Source organism: Saimiri boliviensis, chromosome 7, assembly GCF_048565385.1.
Source record: "Saimiri boliviensis isolate mSaiBol1 chromosome 7, mSaiBol1.pri, whole genome shotgun sequence".
Taxonomy (NCBI): Eukaryota; Metazoa; Chordata; class Mammalia; order Primates; family Cebidae; genus Saimiri; species Saimiri boliviensis.
Genome location: NC_133455.1, coordinates 33,416,047 through 33,433,742, shown reverse-complemented (window position 1 = coordinate 33,433,742; position 17,696 = coordinate 33,416,047). Strand labels below are relative to the sequence as shown.

The 17,696-nt window shown below is 35.9% G+C and overlaps 1 protein-coding gene across 18 annotated transcripts in view; it reads right to left on the bottom strand.

The window, feature by feature from the left end:
• Positions 1 to 17,696, bottom strand: part of ANKS1B (ankyrin repeat and sterile alpha motif domain containing 1B) — a 1,271,383-nt gene that overhangs the window by 772,849 nt on the left and 480,838 nt on the right. For all 18 annotated transcript variants that reach the window (XM_039471669.2, XM_074402369.1, XM_074402368.1 and 15 more), the window contains one exon: positions 11,885 to 12,050. In XM_039471669.2, the coding sequence (XP_039327603.2) occupies positions 11,885 to 12,050 (166 nt within the window). The remainder of the gene's footprint in view (positions 1 to 11,884; positions 12,051 to 17,696) is intronic.

Below are 17,696 nucleotides of genomic sequence, written 5' to 3'. Positions count from 1 at the left end.
CTAAGGTAGTGTTAAGAGGGAAATTTATAGCACTAAATGCCCATATGACAAAGTTAGAAAGATCTCAAATTAACAACCTAACATCACAACTAAAAGAACTAGAGAAACAAGAGAAACCCCAAAGCTAGCAGAAGAAAAGAAATAACTGAAATCAGAGCTGAAATGAAGGATATCAAGACATGAAAAACCATTCAAAAGATCAACAAATCAAGGAGCTGATTTTTTTGAAAAAATTAATGAGATATGCCACTAGTTAGGCTAATAAAGAAGAAAAGAGAGAAGGTCTAAATAAACACAATAAGAAATGACAAGGGGCATGTTACCACTGACCCCACAGAAATACAAATAATCATCAGAAACTACCGTAAACACCTCTGTGCATATAAATTAGAAAACCTAGAAAATATGGATAAATTCCTGAACACATATGACTAAATCAGGAAGAAATTGATTCCTTAAATAGCCCAATTATAAGCTCCAAAATTGAATTAGTAATAAATAGCCTAACAAGCAAATAAAATAAAATAAAAAAATCCCAGGACTAGACTGATTCACAGCCAAATTCTATCAGATATACAAAGAAGAATTGGTACCATTCCTACTGAAACTGTTTCAAAAAATTGAGAGGGGACTCCTTCCCAGAATCATCCTGCTACTAAAACCTGCCAGAAACACCATAAAAACAGGAAACCTCAGGCCAAAATCCTTGATTAACACTGATGCAAAAATCCACAACAAAATACTTGCAAACTGAATCCAGTAACACATCAAAAAGCTAATCCACCACAATCAAGTAAGCTTCATCCCTGGGATGCAAGATAGGTTCAACATACACAAATCAATAAATGTGATTCATCACATAAACAGAACTAAAGACAAAAAACACATGATTATCTCAATAGATGCAGAAAAGCCTTTCAATAAAATTTGACATCAGTTCACGTTAAAAACTCTCAATAAACTAGGTATTGAAGGCACAGACCTCAAAATAATAAGAGCCATATATGACAAACCCACAGCCAATATCATAATGAATGGGCAAAAGCTGGAAGCATTCCTTTTGAAAACTGGCACAAGGTGAGGATGCCTTCTCTCATCACTCCTATTTCACATAATATTGGAAGTCCTGGCCAGAGCAATCAAGCAAGAGAAAAAAATAAAGGGCATCCAAACAGAAAGAGAGGAAGTCACACTATTCCTGTTTGCAGACAATATTGCCTTTTTTGGGAGCACTGAAAACAACTCTTGTCCAAGCTTCAACTGCAAACCAGCCAGGACAATCTAAATTTAAATATTACAAAGTATAAGCAAAAATAGTGGTTAAAAATATGCATCTTTAATAGATGCAAGTATATTACAGGAGTCTAAGGAGAGTGATGCAATCTGATTTATGATTTTAAGATTACTTTGACTGCAATGTGAATAATAAGTTCGCATTGCTACAAAGAAGATAACAACCTACAGAATCTCTAGGACACAGCTAAGGCAGTGTTAAAAGGGAAACAGGAATTTAGGAGACTATTATAATATTCCAGAACAGTTTCTGGTGGTGAGAGAGATTAAGAGAGGCAGCTGGATTTGAGAGATAGTTAGGGATAGAAAGTTACCTTATTACACTCACCCTACTATTTGTTCCAGTTACAAGTCAAAAGACCTGACTTATTTGAATATGAGGACTGACAGAGAGGGAAGTGGCAAGAATGACTCTCAGGTTCCTGCAGTTGAACGAATGATTAAGTCACTTACTGAGATGAGAAATTCTGCCTGAAGTAAAGGTTTGGAGGGAAAGATGTGAGAGTTTAGTTCTAGATATGTTAAGGTTGAGGTGCCTTTTGAGGTATACAAGTGAAGACGTTAAGTAGACAGTGGATGAATAGTTGGGCATGGAGTTAAGAGAAGTGGTCTAGACTGGAGGATAAGTATTTGGGCATCTTCAGCATGTTGATTGTCACAGAAGCCATACTATATATGAGACAATTTATATAGAGAAAAAAGTAAAAAGAATAAAGAGAACTTTTTATAAGCCTTAAGGAACTCTCAACTTTTAGAGTCATGCAGAAAAATGTCAGCTGTCAAAATAAAGAAGGAGCACCGTAATAATATAAAAATCTGCCTTAGAGAGCAAAGGGAAGAAAGAGTCCTCAGTCAGAGGTGTCACCAACCCGTGCTTCTGAGAGGTTAAAACAAAGTGAGGGTCAAGAAATGCCCTTTTGGCTTTTGTGACATCAAGGTCATTGGCAACTTTAGAAAGCACTTTTCCACAGAGTTGTGGGAAATAGACACCTGACTAAGGTGGGCTAAGAAGTGAAAACAAAGAAGGGAAATGAACACATTGAGAGCATGGGAATAAAGAGATAATAGTAGCTGAGTTATCAAGTAGGCTCAAGGAATTTTTTATTTGTTGTTTAGTTGTTTTTGCTGTTAGTTATTCTTGTTTGTTATGGGTTTTCAAAGACTAGAGCAGATTTAAATGTTGATGTACATGGTGCAGTAAAAAAGGAAAATTAAAAATATAGAGGAGAGAAAGTCTGAAAGCAGAGGTCATATTCCTGAGAAGGCAAACACCTGGTGCATAGAAAACAGAGCCAACATTGGGCAGGAGGAGGAAAATCCCTTCTAGCTTAACAGGAAGGAGGAGCAAGAGGAAGGCTACAGGCCAGTTGTATTTAAACATTTAATGGAGGAAGTTACCAAAGTTTCATCTGATAACTTTGATTTTCTTTATGAATTAAAATATAAGACCATCTGCTGAGAGTGAGAGACAGGGAGGGAAACTATCTGAGGGCTGAAGAAAGCAATGCAGAACAAGAGTGGAATGTGAAGCATGGTGGAAAGTCCACTGGATACTGATGAGGATGAACTTATGAATCAATGAGTGTTTACCTGGTTATTATAAATACACTGACATTATAGGAGAAATTCTGTTGCATAGGATAGCATACATAACATCATAAGGAGCCTATATTCCCACATCATTAAATCATCAACTTAGTAGGAGATTTTTGTATTTTTAGAAATTTTATTAGTCTACATTTCATGTTATCCACACACATTGCAAATAAAATTGATTATAGGAGAGAAAAAGTATTTGTGTGTGTGTGTGTGTGTGTGTGTGTGTGTGTGTGTGTGTGTAGTTTATAAAGTTGTTTTCCAGCTACAACACAATTCCACCAAGTTGAGCAATATGAGATGATTATACTCAATATGAGATAATTATACTTTTTAATTGGAGAACTGTCATATGGATGAAGGAGGCAGGTAACTTACTAGGATTTCCCTTCAGGTACTGCCTCCCTTGTTTCCTCTCTTTGTCCATCCATGAACTAGCACTGGTTTACAAATTCATCATGTAGATATCTGCTTTAATAAATGGCTAAGACAGCACTGAGCACAGAGCAAATGCCAAATAAATAATTACTGTTTGATAAAAATGGTTCTTATCAGCAAGGCCAGTATTTGTATGTAAAAGAATGCTTCCATGGGGCTCAAAAATAGTTTGCTCTCTTAAATGAGTTAAATATACACATAGAAATCTTGTTGACACTACCCACATGCTCAGCAGAGATAAACATTTGTTCTAGTCCAGTCTGAATTAATTTAATTTCAAAATTTTGGCATTAGAATTAAGGAAGTTTTACCATTTCAAAAAATATTTAGGTATAAACAAATTACAGGATCACCCTCACACTCCTACCTATTTCAGATGTTGCAGAAGGTGTAGTAGAGTGTGGATTATTTACCAGATGGCATTTTCATTTCAGGTTGACCAGAGTCCAGTAAGCACATAAGCAAATTGAACAGAGGTAACTAAGACCCACACTAAATCTTGGCATGGAGCTACTGAATGTGTCCTTTTTTTTTTTTTTTTTTTTTAATCAGAGATCATCTATTCTCTTTCAGCATGATCAGAAGCAGTCTTTGCTAGTGTTTTTGTAAAGTGCTCATTAATCAAAAGGGATTTATTGTGTATCCATAGTATACAAAGCCTGTGCTAAGTGATTTGGTTGCCTAGTTACCTTAAAATGGAAAAATTCCCCTAGGAAGGTTAAAAGTGAATGAAAGGAAGACAAAAAAAATATTATATTTGATGGTACCTGGCTATTTCATAAGGGATTTTACTGCCATTACAGCCATTTTCTTTTAAATATCCATTCATGCATTAATTCATTCAATCATTCATTCATTTACTCAAGTGAGTCACCACCATAATTACACAATGTCCTGTGCTTGATGCTATAAAGGAAACAGATAGGATTCAATAGTGGCTGCATAAACATGAATCTTAGCAAATTCACCAAGCAAGTGCTAGACTGCTGTTGGTCTTTATTTAATAAGCCCAGTACTAGAGCAATCTTGTTCTTTACTCCAGTGAAATCTGTAATCATGAGGCATTAGTAAAATGCTCCTTGGAAAGAGTGTCTTTCATTTACTGGCTGAACTGTAAAATCTTACTGAATACAGATCTACTAATAAGTTGCTTTTATTTAAATTAAACTAGTAGATCTGAAAAATGCTGAATTATTTTTTTTCCTGTGGTCAGGATTTGATTTACTTTGTACTAGCTCTTCTAGTTACTAAATACCAGAGACCACAGAAAGGAAAGTTAACTGTGATTTTCTGAGCAAATGCATATTATATGCTGCACATGAATATACAACGTTGCCAGTCACAGCCAACCTTTTAGCTGCTCAGCCTCTAAGATATGCAAGCCAGGCAGGTTGTGTTCTGTACTGTGGCCAGTTGCCTCTCCCTATTACGTATTGAATTTGTGTGCTCAGTTTTGACCCCTATATTAGTTTCCTAGGGGTGTTGTAACAAACTACAGCCATCTCTCAGTGTCCATGGGGAATTTGTTTCAGGACTCCCAGTTGAGGAGGATTGCATATTTGAGAATACCCAAATCCATGGATGCTTAAGTCTCCTCTATTACATGGGGTAGAATTTACATAAAACCTACGCACATCCTCCTGTATACTTTAGATTACTTGTAATACCTAATTCAATAAAATGCTACATAAATAGTTGTTATATGGTATTTTTTAAGACAATGATGATAAGAGACTACATCTGTATATGTTCAGTACAGACACAACCATCCATTTTTGCTTCTGACATATTTTTAATTTGTAGTTGGTTGAATCCATGGATGTGGAACTCACAGACACAGAGGGCCAACTGTACTAGTAACTCGTGGCTTAAACAATAGAAATGTATTGTGTCACAGTTTTCAAGGATAGAAGTCCAAAGTCAAGGTGGCAGGGATGATTCCTTCTGTGGATTGTGAGGGAAGGATCTGTCCCATGCCCCCTTGGCTTGTGGATGGCTGCCTTTTCCTGGTATCTCTTCACATTTTCTTCCCTCTACAGGTGCCTGTCTCTGAGTCTAAATTTCCCTTAAATAAGGACACTGGTCATATTGGATTAGGGTCCCCTTAATGACTTTATCTTAACTTGATTATCTTTACAGACACTCTATCTCCAAATTCTCCAAATAAGATCATATTCTAAAGTACTATAGGTTAGGATTCCAACCTTTCTTTTTAGGGGGATAATATGAGCGAGGATACAATTCAATCAGCCCCTCTTAAGACTTGGTCACCCCTCAATCTTTCTCTCTCTCTCCCTTCCCCCTCACCACCCACCCCATCCATCCAGGAAATCTTCTGCATGCAGTTCTTGTATAGAGCAGTAATCCCCATTTTGTCTGTAAGCCTAAGCCTTGTCACCTAACACAGTAAACCTAAAGCTATAGAATACATTCAATACATTCCCTGAAGTACAATTCTCAAATTTCCTTGGCTACTTATTGTCCAAATGTCAGCATCCTCAAGGTGAGAAGGGATGAGCTTTACTCCTACGCACCTCTCAGCTTTACTTTCTCTTCCCCTTCCTTGCTGGCATTGCCTTTGTCCTGGCCGTTGTCATTTCTTGCTGAGTATACACACTGATTCACTAATTAATCTTCCTGCTTTCAACCTCATCTCTCTCCAATCTATACTCCACATTACGTCCAGAGGGATCATTCTAAAACAAACCTGATCATGTTTGTTCTGCTGTAAAATGAAATCCAAACTCCATCTTCACTTCTGCTGTAAAATGAAATCCAAACTTCTGCATGTCACTTCTTGTTCTTTATGTATTCTACCCTAGTATCATTCTATGCTCACCCATCAACATCAATTTGAGGGTCTCTAAAAAATTCCTATGCATCAAGAAATGTCTCCACATTTACAAGTTCTACCTTTAATCAATAAAGAACTTAGTAACAAAAGGAATACATCAGTAACTCTAAGAGAGGTCAGTAACTTCCCTAGGTTCACCAGATCTGTTAGTTGGCCCTAAGGGGGAAATACAAAACTAGGTATGAGTCATAAGGGACTAGTCATAGCAGTTGAGAGACTTGGAAGTAATAGGATTGATGCAAAACCTAAACTATGGGTTAATGGAATCAACAAAGGAAAAAAATGTAAACTATTTCCTTACCTAACCAGAAAAGAAGTGACAATTTTGTTGATGCTCTCTCCTCTACCTGCTATAGCACTTATGGCGTGTGTGTGGTGGGGGCAATTCTGTGGGATTGAGTTGCTAAGATTTCATATAAAATTGCATAGAAACTGTTTTGATCTACATTCATCCCAATTCTGATCAGTTTTTTAAAACCACAAAATTTCTCTTTAAATTCTAGACTCCTTTACCTTAGAATTTGTGATCACAGCCCAAAGACTATCAATTATTATGAATTAAGCCGGGGTCAACTGAGCAAACTGGCTTCTTCTATACTAAATCCAAGTGATCAAACACAATTGGGGAAAATTATACATCCATGCAAATTAAGTCTTTACCCGATTTAAACAACAACAACAAACTCAGGCATTGTAGGAGTTTATGTTTTCTGAAAGTGGCTACAACAATATCTCCTTATAATATGACTTTAGTTAATATTTCTTCATCAAGGGGAGGCAAGAATTAAATTTCCTTCACTTAAATGTAGGCTGGCTCTTGACTACAATGAAAGTGATGCTGCCTTCTGAGGTCTCATTCTCTTAGGATGTTTGCTTAGAATGCCATCATAGACCATGAGAAAGTCCAAGTAGGCCATGCCTGCGATATGAGCGTAGATCTTGAGAATAAAATCTCCAGAGACAAATTATCTCTGCCAAGTCCTCCCCAAATTGTAGATTTAGAAGCAAAACAATGACTCTTGTTTTCACTCACTAAGCTTTGGGGTAGTTTGTTATGCAGCGACAATAACCAGAATAGATTTTGATAGTTGGATATGGGGTGCTGCCAAAACAAAAACTTAAAATATGTGGCATTAGCACTGAGATTAGGCAGCAGGCAGAAGCTGGAAAAGCCACAAAGCCAGTGCCTATCAAGCCAAAAGGGCCAAGGAAGGGATGGATTTATGGAAGCCTTAAAAGCTGTAAGAAAGGTGTCGGTGAAAGCTTAAAGGAAAAAAAAAATTAACTGGAAGCTGAAGCAAGGTTTCTTCTCTCTCTGCAGTCTTTTACCTAGATCTGGGTCAACAATATAAGACTCACTCCCTCTCTTCCTCTGTGCATGTACAAAGAAGAGTTTCAGTAAGCAGGGTGATGACAGCCTTCAACAAGCCAGGAAGACAGCCTTCTCCAGAACCTGTCCATGCTTGTACCCTGCAAATTTCCAGCCTCCAGAACAAGGAGATAATACAAATAATGCAGCTTCCTCTCAGTTCTTTGGGGATGCTTGCTCTCAGAATCCAGCCAGTATGTCAGGAGGAAACCCAAGCAGTACACGGAGAGCAAAAAATCCTCCAGTCCATAGCCAAGTTACTGGTACATAAGCAACACTAACTTGCCAGCCATGTGAGTTGGCCATCTTAAAAGTGGTCCTCTATTCCCCAGTTGAACAGCCCAAGCTCATAAGGTGTGACACAGATAAGCAGTCTCTAACAAGCCCTGTCAAACTTGCAGATTTGTCAGCAAAACAAATGACTGATGTCAGTTTGTTCTAGGTGGCCTGTTGGTAGCAACAGATAACTGATATAGGCATCATCTCCTTTATGTCTTCCTCAAGCTCCAGGTAAGGTTAAATGCTCTCCCATTTCTGCTCCCAAAGAATTCTTTGTGAAAATTATCTTAGCAATTATTGTACTCTATTGAATTTAACTCTTCACTTTGAAGAGTTAACTGTTCTCTCTTTGAGCTCAAGAGTAAAACCATGCTTTTTGAAAAATTAGCTTCTCAAATATATTATGTTTGCCACATTCTCTCTTTCTTCTCCTCTGGAACTTTGATTAGACATGTGAAAATTTTGCAGTGTATCTTTCAAGTCTCTCAGCTTCTCTTTCATATTTTCCACATTTTTGTCTCTGGCAACATTCTGAAAAATGTATTGTGGCCTAATTTCCAGTTCACTATATCTCTCCCTAGCTGAATCTCATTTGTTTTTCCACTCATCTGCAGAGTTCTAAATTGTGTGTGTGTGTGTGTGTGTGTGTGTGTGTGTGTGTGTAAGTAATTGGATTTTTTAATTTCCGGAAGATTTTTTTCCTCTCCAATATGCTAGGTCATTTTTTTTTTAGTTTCTATTTCTAAAAAATACCTTCAGACTTACTTTTTCTTTATAATGGCAGAGTCATTTTATAGTCTACATCTACTAATTCCAATATTTGAAAGCTCTTAAGGTGTGGAACTGCTCTTCCTTGTTTCTGTTGGTTCCTGTTTGGGGTTTCTTTCCCTATAGGCTTGATTATTATAAACTGCTAATTTTAATAGGAAAAGTATTTATAGCAAATATTTGGGGCCTTGAAGAAAAGTATATTTCTCTACAGAGGGATTACATTTGCTTCCACTTGATACCTGAGAGTATGACTTTAAATTCATGAATTGACTTTTTTTGGACAACCTAGGTGATATAAATTTTGGGTGGCAATCTGTGAGGGCTAGTTAGCAGTAATAATTTTTAGGAATTTCCCACCCCTGACCTGCCTTGTTCTGCTCACATCAAATCACCTTTCTTTGCAGTTCCCTTGGGGTAGGAAATACAGGATTACCTCTGATTCCTCTGAAGGTATAGCCCTTGGAATTCCAGCTCTATGGAGGAAGGATTTCATATTAGAGTCCCTGAGCTGTGCAGGCACAGATACTTGTTTTCTGCATCCAAAGCCACAGAAGCCTTGAACACTGAAATTCATCGGCAGGTTCAGCAAATTCCCCCAGGACAAATGTGGCTTGAGTGCTGTATTTATTTCCTACTCTCACTAATGTTTTGGCCTGATTATTTCTTACTAACCTACTGATAAAAAGAAATTACTAATTTAGATGTGATTCAGTTGATATAATTTTCCTATCAGGTTTTCGATACTTTTAAGAAGTTTTTCCTTTCTATATTTGTATCCAGTATTTTTATTTGTTTTCAGTTAGAGTTGATCTGAGTCTGATCAGCCTTGTTATTTGTGTCTATGTCATTTTCGTCCTTGTATCCTCCGCATTCAGAACTGTGCCCTGCATGCATAGGAACTCAATTAGTTTTTGGTTACTTAATCAACACATAGTTGTGTCTTCAATTCTTGCATTCCTTCCTCTATCACCCCGATATTCCCCTACCCTCTGTCCTGATTAAAGCTCTTTTACATTTTGAACATCTATTTCCTGCATTTTCCTACTTAATGGAGCTTTCCTACAATATGTTATTTCCCTCATTATTTCTCCTCTGGAAGAGTCCTCATTGTTGTCAACTTCTGGGATCAGCATTGTTTCCATTCTTCATGACTTCTCTGGATCATTCTCTATTCTTTGGCCTTAATCCAAAATCTGATGCTCATCTGAAGTTTATGCTATTCTATAACATTCTTTTTGTAATTTTACTGCTATCATATGTGGACCTCCAGTAATATCGCTGCATTTCTTGAGGGTTTCAGTACTTGATTCCCAATATTTACTCCCACCTCATCCCCTAATACAATGCAGCACTATACACAGTGTTTAAGAGCACAAGTTGGACAACCCAAGGTCAAGTACTAAATCCACCCCTCATTGACATGTAATCTTGGGAGGTCAGCAAGTGTTTCAATGCCTCAGTTTCCTTATTTGTAAAATGAGAATAATGGTATTAGTACCTCACAGCATTGTAAGAATCATATGGAATGATGCATCTAAAGCACTTAGAACAGTATCTGCCACATAACAAATGTGCATTAAATTTACTATTTTCATTACCACACTCTTACCTTAAAAATCTTGCAATTGTATGTTTATGATTCATTCATCCCCTAGCCTCAGTACTGCTTGAAAATCCATTTTTTCACCTGTACAAAATTCCTAGACTGTTATGTATCACGGCTTTTCTGAATTTTATTTATTTATTTAGAGACAGGGTATCACTGAGTGACACCCAGGCAGAAGTGCAGTGGTGTGACCATGGCTCACTGAAGCCTTCACCTCCCGAATTCAAGCAATCCTCCCACCTCAGCCTCCTGAATAGCTGGGACTACAGGCACGTGCCATCACATCCAGCTAATTTTTTTATTTTTTTATTTTTTGTAGCAATGGGATTTCACCATGTTGCCCAGACTAGTTTTGAACTCCTGAGCTCAAATTATCCACCACCTTGGCTAGGAGTACAGGTATGAGATAGTGTCTGTAATAGGCTAGTGGTAGAAATACAGGCATGAGCCATCGCTCCTGGCCTGGATTTTATCTTAACCCTTCTCAAGATCTAGCTCTTCCTTTTAGCCAGTAACCTTTCATCATACCCAGCAATTGAATCCATTTGAAAGTAAATATTTCAGAATTTCTCTAAATTCATTACCATGCTGTCTTCTCTCTACTATCTGGAGAAGCAATGTCTGTGTTTTCCTAAACTAGCTGAGTTTTTACTTCTACTCATTGTGTTCTGTCTTTTTATTCTTTATCTTCAGTAGCTTGTTTTACCAGAAAATTTCTCTAGACTTGACCAAGTCTTACTTTTCCTAAAATAAACTAGCTATTTCCCTCTTGCACCTGCTTTCTTCTTATGTTACCATCATACCTCTTTTTCTCATCTCCTTGAAAGAGTCATCTCTACTTTCTACTTCATTTCCCAGTGTCTCACTATTAACTTCCAGACCTCTACTTTTACCACATCACTTCTAAAATTTACTATTCAAAAGTAAGTTGCAATTGCATTACCAAACCCAAAAATAGGTTCTCTTCAGAACTTTTCTTACAACTCCTTTGCAGCATTAAATATGTTGATCACCTACTTGAAAATTTCCCCCTTCATTAGCTTTCATGTAATTACTCTGCATTCTTTCTTAAAGCAAGTGATGAAGTAATAGAAAGAAACTATGATGGTGGTTGAAAATCTATGTTCAAGCATAGGCTTCACTATTTATTGATCTTAAAGCTCTAATTTCTTTATCAGCAAAATGGGGATAATATTTGTCTTGCTTTGTTCACCAGTTTGTAATGCAAAAAAATAAAATAAAATAATGGATCTGATAATGCCATAGAAGACATGAAATACACAACGCAGCTAAGTAAGATTTGATAACTTGGTAAGAGATAGGATGCAAAAAATGATATAAAAAGACCCTTGGTACCCAATTGGCTATGAACTCCTGAAGGGCTCAAAGCTATGTATCTTACCTAGAAGGTTTTTTTTAGCTATTAAAAGATTTTAAAGTATCTTTATCAAGGCATTACCATGTCCATTAGGGCTTTTACCAGGAAGTTAGGAGACTTCAAATCAAAAACCCTTTGACTTACCTGGACTCACTTCAAAATGAAAAAAATAATTATTGGGAATACATTGAGGGAACTTTCATTTTGGTAACATAGTAGGAAATCAAAATGTTAATGATACATCTTCACATAAACAAGCATTCAAATTGAATCAGGCCAATTGTGAGTAAGACATATTACCAGTTCTTGGGGAAGATGCCCTTGCGATTTCTAAGGAGCAAGGTTTCTTTGTAACAGCTGTGTCCATGAGATCACACAGAAAGTTCTCATTTTCTGAAGGAAATGTATCCAGAGAAGCAGATGGTACAATTTCCATAGTGTAATTTCTCTTCTTTGGATAGGACTCCTGAAAAGAAGAAAAAATAAAAACAGCTTTGTAATGAAGAAACAGCTTTAAGTTATAAAAACTAGAAAAGATAATCAGATTCATTAGTTATTTCCAAAGTGATTGACAGCTGATGATTCATCTGTTTGAATAAATTATAGAATCATACAACCCCAGTATCATCAGTAATATTTTAAAGAGTACTCATAATTTAGAAAGACTGAATTTATTACTGATTTAGTAAAGGTATTGCCCTTTTTTAATAATCTGTATCTATTATCTAGTTGTGGCATAGTTTATTGTTTAACTAATCAACAGTCAGTCCCAAGACTCTACTCCTTTGCCGACTTCCTGGAGATAGCCATATAATTCAACTTTGGCCCATTTTTCCTTTCTATATTTGTACCCAGTATTTTTATTTGTTTTCAGTTAGAGTTGATCTGAGCCTGATCAGCCTTGTTATTTGTGTTTAGGAGAAAGTTTCCTAAAAGGCTAATGGAAAAATACTTTTCCCCAGAGAAGAAGCTTATAAGGAGTCTCTTTCAGAGCTAAGATCATCCCTAGGCTCCTCTCTTTGGATGCAGTTTTGATATCTGGAGTAAGGGTAAGCATTTTGTGACCATAAGGCAAGAAGCTTAAGATCAAAAAGGTAACAAGCCAAGAATGGCAACAGAAGGATAAAAAGAGCCGGGGACCTTGATAATATTGTTGAGCTGCTCAAATAGACCCATGGCCAGTTTCTCCAGGCTTCTTACATAACTAACAATATTCTTAAAGTTTGGGCCATTGCTAATTGGGTTTTCTGTCATTTAGAGTTAGTCTTGCCATCTAGCACACCAGTATTTTTCCTTGTAAATACTATTAACTAATATACTAAGGTACTCTTTTCAGGTTAGGATAAAATACAGGTCCAGTTCTACATTATTGATTTTTTGATATATTCTAAAAATTAGAATTCATTTCATTATAGAAGATTTTAATTTCTTGTACATAAGGCATTAATTGGTCAACAAATGTTTATTGCGCATCTACTATATATATGTAATATATATACTATATTTATATATATGTCATATATATAAATTATGTGCTAAGTGCTGGACATTTTTTAAAACTAATCAGACATGATTCTTGCTCTAAGGAAGTTTATAGTCTGCTGGAGAAGACTGTAAAATTCTGCATGATGAAATTCATAATTAATCATATTTTATTTTTGCTACAGATTCTCCTCTACTTTACAAAAAACACAAAGTAAGTTGAAAATATTGTAAGTAGAAACTGCATTTAATACACTTAACCTACCAAACAGCATAGCTTAGCCTAGCCTACCTTAAATGTGCTCAGAACACTTACATTAGACTATACCTGGGCAAAATCATCTGGTAACACAGTACATTGTAGAGTATAGATTATTTACCCTTGCCATCATGTGGCTGACTGGGAATTGTGGCTTGCTACCATTGTCCATCATCATGAGAGAGTATCTATTACAGGATATAATGCTAGCCCAGAAAAAAGTCAAAATTCAGTATCTGATGTATGATTTCTACTGAACATATACTACTTTCACACCACTGCAAAGTCAACAACTCATAAGTTGAACCATTGTGAGTTGTGGACCATCCTTATGTGTTACCTTTATAAAGTATGCTTCACAATCAAGAAAAAGACTAATAAAAAATAAACTAATATTTTTTAAAAATCTCCCAAAGTATATTCTAGGGTTGATAAAGATTTACTATGAATTCCTACTTTTTCCACAATGATATTACAGTACAGCAGAATTCAAGGTCAGGGTAATGCTTTCAGACCATACCAGACCCTCACACATCAGAGAGTCAATTACAGTCACGATAATCCATTGAAAGCAGGAAATTGGGAGTAATTTATTTTTAACAACAAAGGGTGACAAAGTGAAGTCATCCAGAGGAAAGCAATAGGAATGGCATATAATTTTGAAAGCGTGTCAGAAAAGAAATGATGAACGGAACAGCAGTGTTCTATCCAGAGAAGCCTTACAGTCACATAATAGTTTTCTCAACAATTTGAAAGGTTATCTCTCATGAAATATCCCACAAAGCAGGGATGGGGAAAACTTACCTTGGTATATTTATTCTAAAGCTCTTAAAGGCAAGACAAAGACTAATGTTTACAAATCAAAAAGGGAAATTTGGATCAATACAAAAATAATTTTCTTTGAATTAATAATATTATTTACCTTTCAAAATAAAAGGCACTATAAAATTTGTTAACAAAGAGCATTAGAAAGCAACAGAAGGAATTCCTCATTACTGAAAACCATCCTGCAGAATTATCTGTTGATAAAATTGTGGATGAAACACATTGTATAATGAGTCCAGCAGGTGACCACAAGCTCCGTGAAGGCTGGAATTTGTCTTGTTCACCACTCTATCCCTAGAATCTAATACAGGTCCTGCCAAAAGTTGATGAGTTGATATCCAAGAAATATATATTGATCAACTGAACAGTCTCTAGTGTCCTTTAAACAAAGCTAACTACAGGTTAGGAAAATGATTTTTTTTTTCAAATGTAAATTACTTTGCCTTTCAGTTTGGTTAATATTGTTCACTGGTTTGCACGTAAAAAAGGAAACTGAGATTACAACGATAAGACTGCAAAGATTCCATGAAAAAAAAAAGTCTCCAGTAAAACCTCTGGTTCACCCTGAAATTAAATTAATCAAAACAATCCATGGATTTAGTTAAGTTGGAATGTTACAGTATGTATGAACACTTATGCGGATTTTAAAAGCCTTGATAACTGCTTTGAAATTTAACCGCAAAGTATGAGTTAATTTGCTTTCTTCCTTAAAAATGAAGTACATATGTTTATTTGGGAATAATTTGAAAATATAAAGAAGAAAATAATCACATGAAAATCCAGCATGCGGAGAAAACCGAGGGTAATATTTTCGTGAACATCCTCCCAGACTGTTTTACCCTGAAAATGTGTGGATGTGTGAGTATGTGCAAAGGAAAGAAAAAACATTTTAAACAACAATGAAGTACTCCCTCTTCTGCTTCCTAATGGAGGGCCATAATTTCTTCTTGGAATGTAAGTCTTTATAAAACCTGGCTTCCTTAGGGAAGGCAAGGCCCCCGAGGGAAGGAGTTGGTAAAACGAAGATAGTTAAACTATGCTTTTGTAACCAAATATTTCAGTGTCAAAGAAAAGAGGTATTTCAACAAAATATCTGACAAATGACCACCAAAAGAGGCTATGCAAGCTAATTTTTAAAAAAATTGGATCCATGTGTGTCCGCTACTCAGTTTAAGAGATAGAATATTACCGTTATATCATTGAAACCTGCCCCCCACCCCACCCCATGTTCATCTTTCCAATCTCACCCTTTTTCTTCTTCTACCAGGGATAAAAGCTTTCTGAACTTTGTGTTTTTAATTCCTTGGATTGTGTTCAATTTTAACTATACATGTAAGTATCAATAAAAAATAAATTTTTAGTACTGTATGCTTTCAAACTTTATATACATAGTATCAAATGCTCTAGTTCTTCTGTGATTTTTTCTCAATCAATATTATGTTTCTGAGTTTCACTTATTTTCAGCATGGTACAGGAGCTCACTGTACAAGAATACCACAATTCATTCACACATTCTCCTGACAAAGCACTTTTAAATGTTTCCTGGGTTTTTTGTTATTTAGGACAATGTTATTACACATTTTCCCATACAAAGTCTCTTGGAACAAGTAACCAGCATTATGCTGCCTATTCCAGTAGTGCTGGGGAAGACTCAAGAACAGACAGCAGATGAGAAAAATAAATGAAATCAAGAGATGATAATGAGAATGGAAATTGTATTCACTGCAGATTCTATAGAATCTTGAGGAGGGCATTTGCAGTTTTCTACCCAAAGTTTTCTACCTTGCTCTAAGGAAGTTTATATGAGGGTTCAAACAATGTTCTATAAATCTTATTAAAATATTATACATAAGGATACTTATATATAAGTATAATATTATATAAAATATTTCCTAATCTGTTATTTACCTTTAATCATATATTTTGTACCCTTTTCAATGACAATTATATGGCTATATGATGAACTTGGGTCACAATATGCACCTGATCATAATGTATTTAGCAAATTCTATGATATTGAAATTTTAATGTTTTGCTTTTAAATAATCATTTTTGTTCATATATTTTGTTTACATATTTAACTATTTTTAAATAGAATTCCTGTGATAGTAGGTATATGCCTTATGTTTACATATAATTGAATCTGTGTCTAGACTTTCTAATTGGTTCCATATATCTGTCTATTCTAGTACAGGTATACCTGAAGGTTTACTGTGCTTTACAGATACTGCAATTTTTACAAATTGAAGATTTATGGCAACTGTACTTTAAGCAAGTCTATCAGCACCATTTTTCCGAAATGTTCTCACTTTGTGTCTTTGTGTCACATTTTGGTAATTCTCCCACTATTCCAAATTTTCCATTACTATTATATCTGTTTTGGTGATCTATGATCAGTGAGCTTTGATGTTGCTGTTTTAATTGTTTTGGAATACTGCAATCCACAATCATATAAAATGGTGACCTTAAAGTGTAGTATGTGTTCTGACTGCTCCACTGACTAGCCATTTCCCTGTGTTGTCTTTTCCTTGGATCTCCCTATTTCCCAAGACACAACAATATTGAAATTAGGCCAACTAGTAATCCTTCAAAGGACTCTAAAAGTTCAAGTGAAAGGAAGAGTCACACGTCTCTTTAAATCAAAAGCTAACAATGATTAAGGTTAGTGAAGAAGGCATGTCAAAAAGGCCTCTTATGTCAAACAGCGAGTCAAGCTGTAAATGCAAAGGGAAAGTTCTTGAAGGAAATTAAAAGTGCTACTCCAGTGAACACACAAATGATAAGAAAGGGAAATAGTCTTATTGCTGACAGGGAGAAAGTTTCAGTGGTCTAGAAAGAAGATCAAACCAGCCACATCATTCACTCAAGCCATATCCTAATCCAGAGCAAGACTCTAACTCTCTTCAATTCAGTGAAGGCTAATAGAGGTGAGGAAGCTGCAGAAGTTTAAAGTTGGCTGAGGTTAGTTCATAAGGCTTAAGGAAAGAAACCATCTCTATAACATAAAAATGCAAGGTGAAGCATCAAATGCTAATGGAGAAGCTGTAGCAAGTTATCCAGAAAATGCTGCTAAAACAGTTGAGGAAGGTGACTATACTAAACAGTAGATTTGTAATGTAGATGAAACAGCTTTATACTGGAAGATGCCATCTCAGACTCTCATAGCTAGAAAAGATATGCCAACGCTTGGCTTCAAAATTTAAAAGGACAGTCCAACTTTCTTGTTAGGGACTAGTGCAGCACGATTTACTGAATATTTTAAGCCCACTATTGAGACCTACTATTCGCAAGAAAGGATTCCTTTCAAAATGTTACTGCTCATTGACAATGCCACTATCACCCAAAGCTCTGATAGAGCTGTACAAAGAGATCAATGTTGTTTTTATGCCTGCTAACACAAACATCTATTCTCCAGCCAATAGATCAAGGATTAATTTAGAGTCTCAAGTCTTATTATTTAAGGAATATATTATGTAAGGCTATAGCTATCATAGAAAGTGATTCCTCTGATGAATCTGGGCAAAGTAAATAGAAAACCTTCTAGAA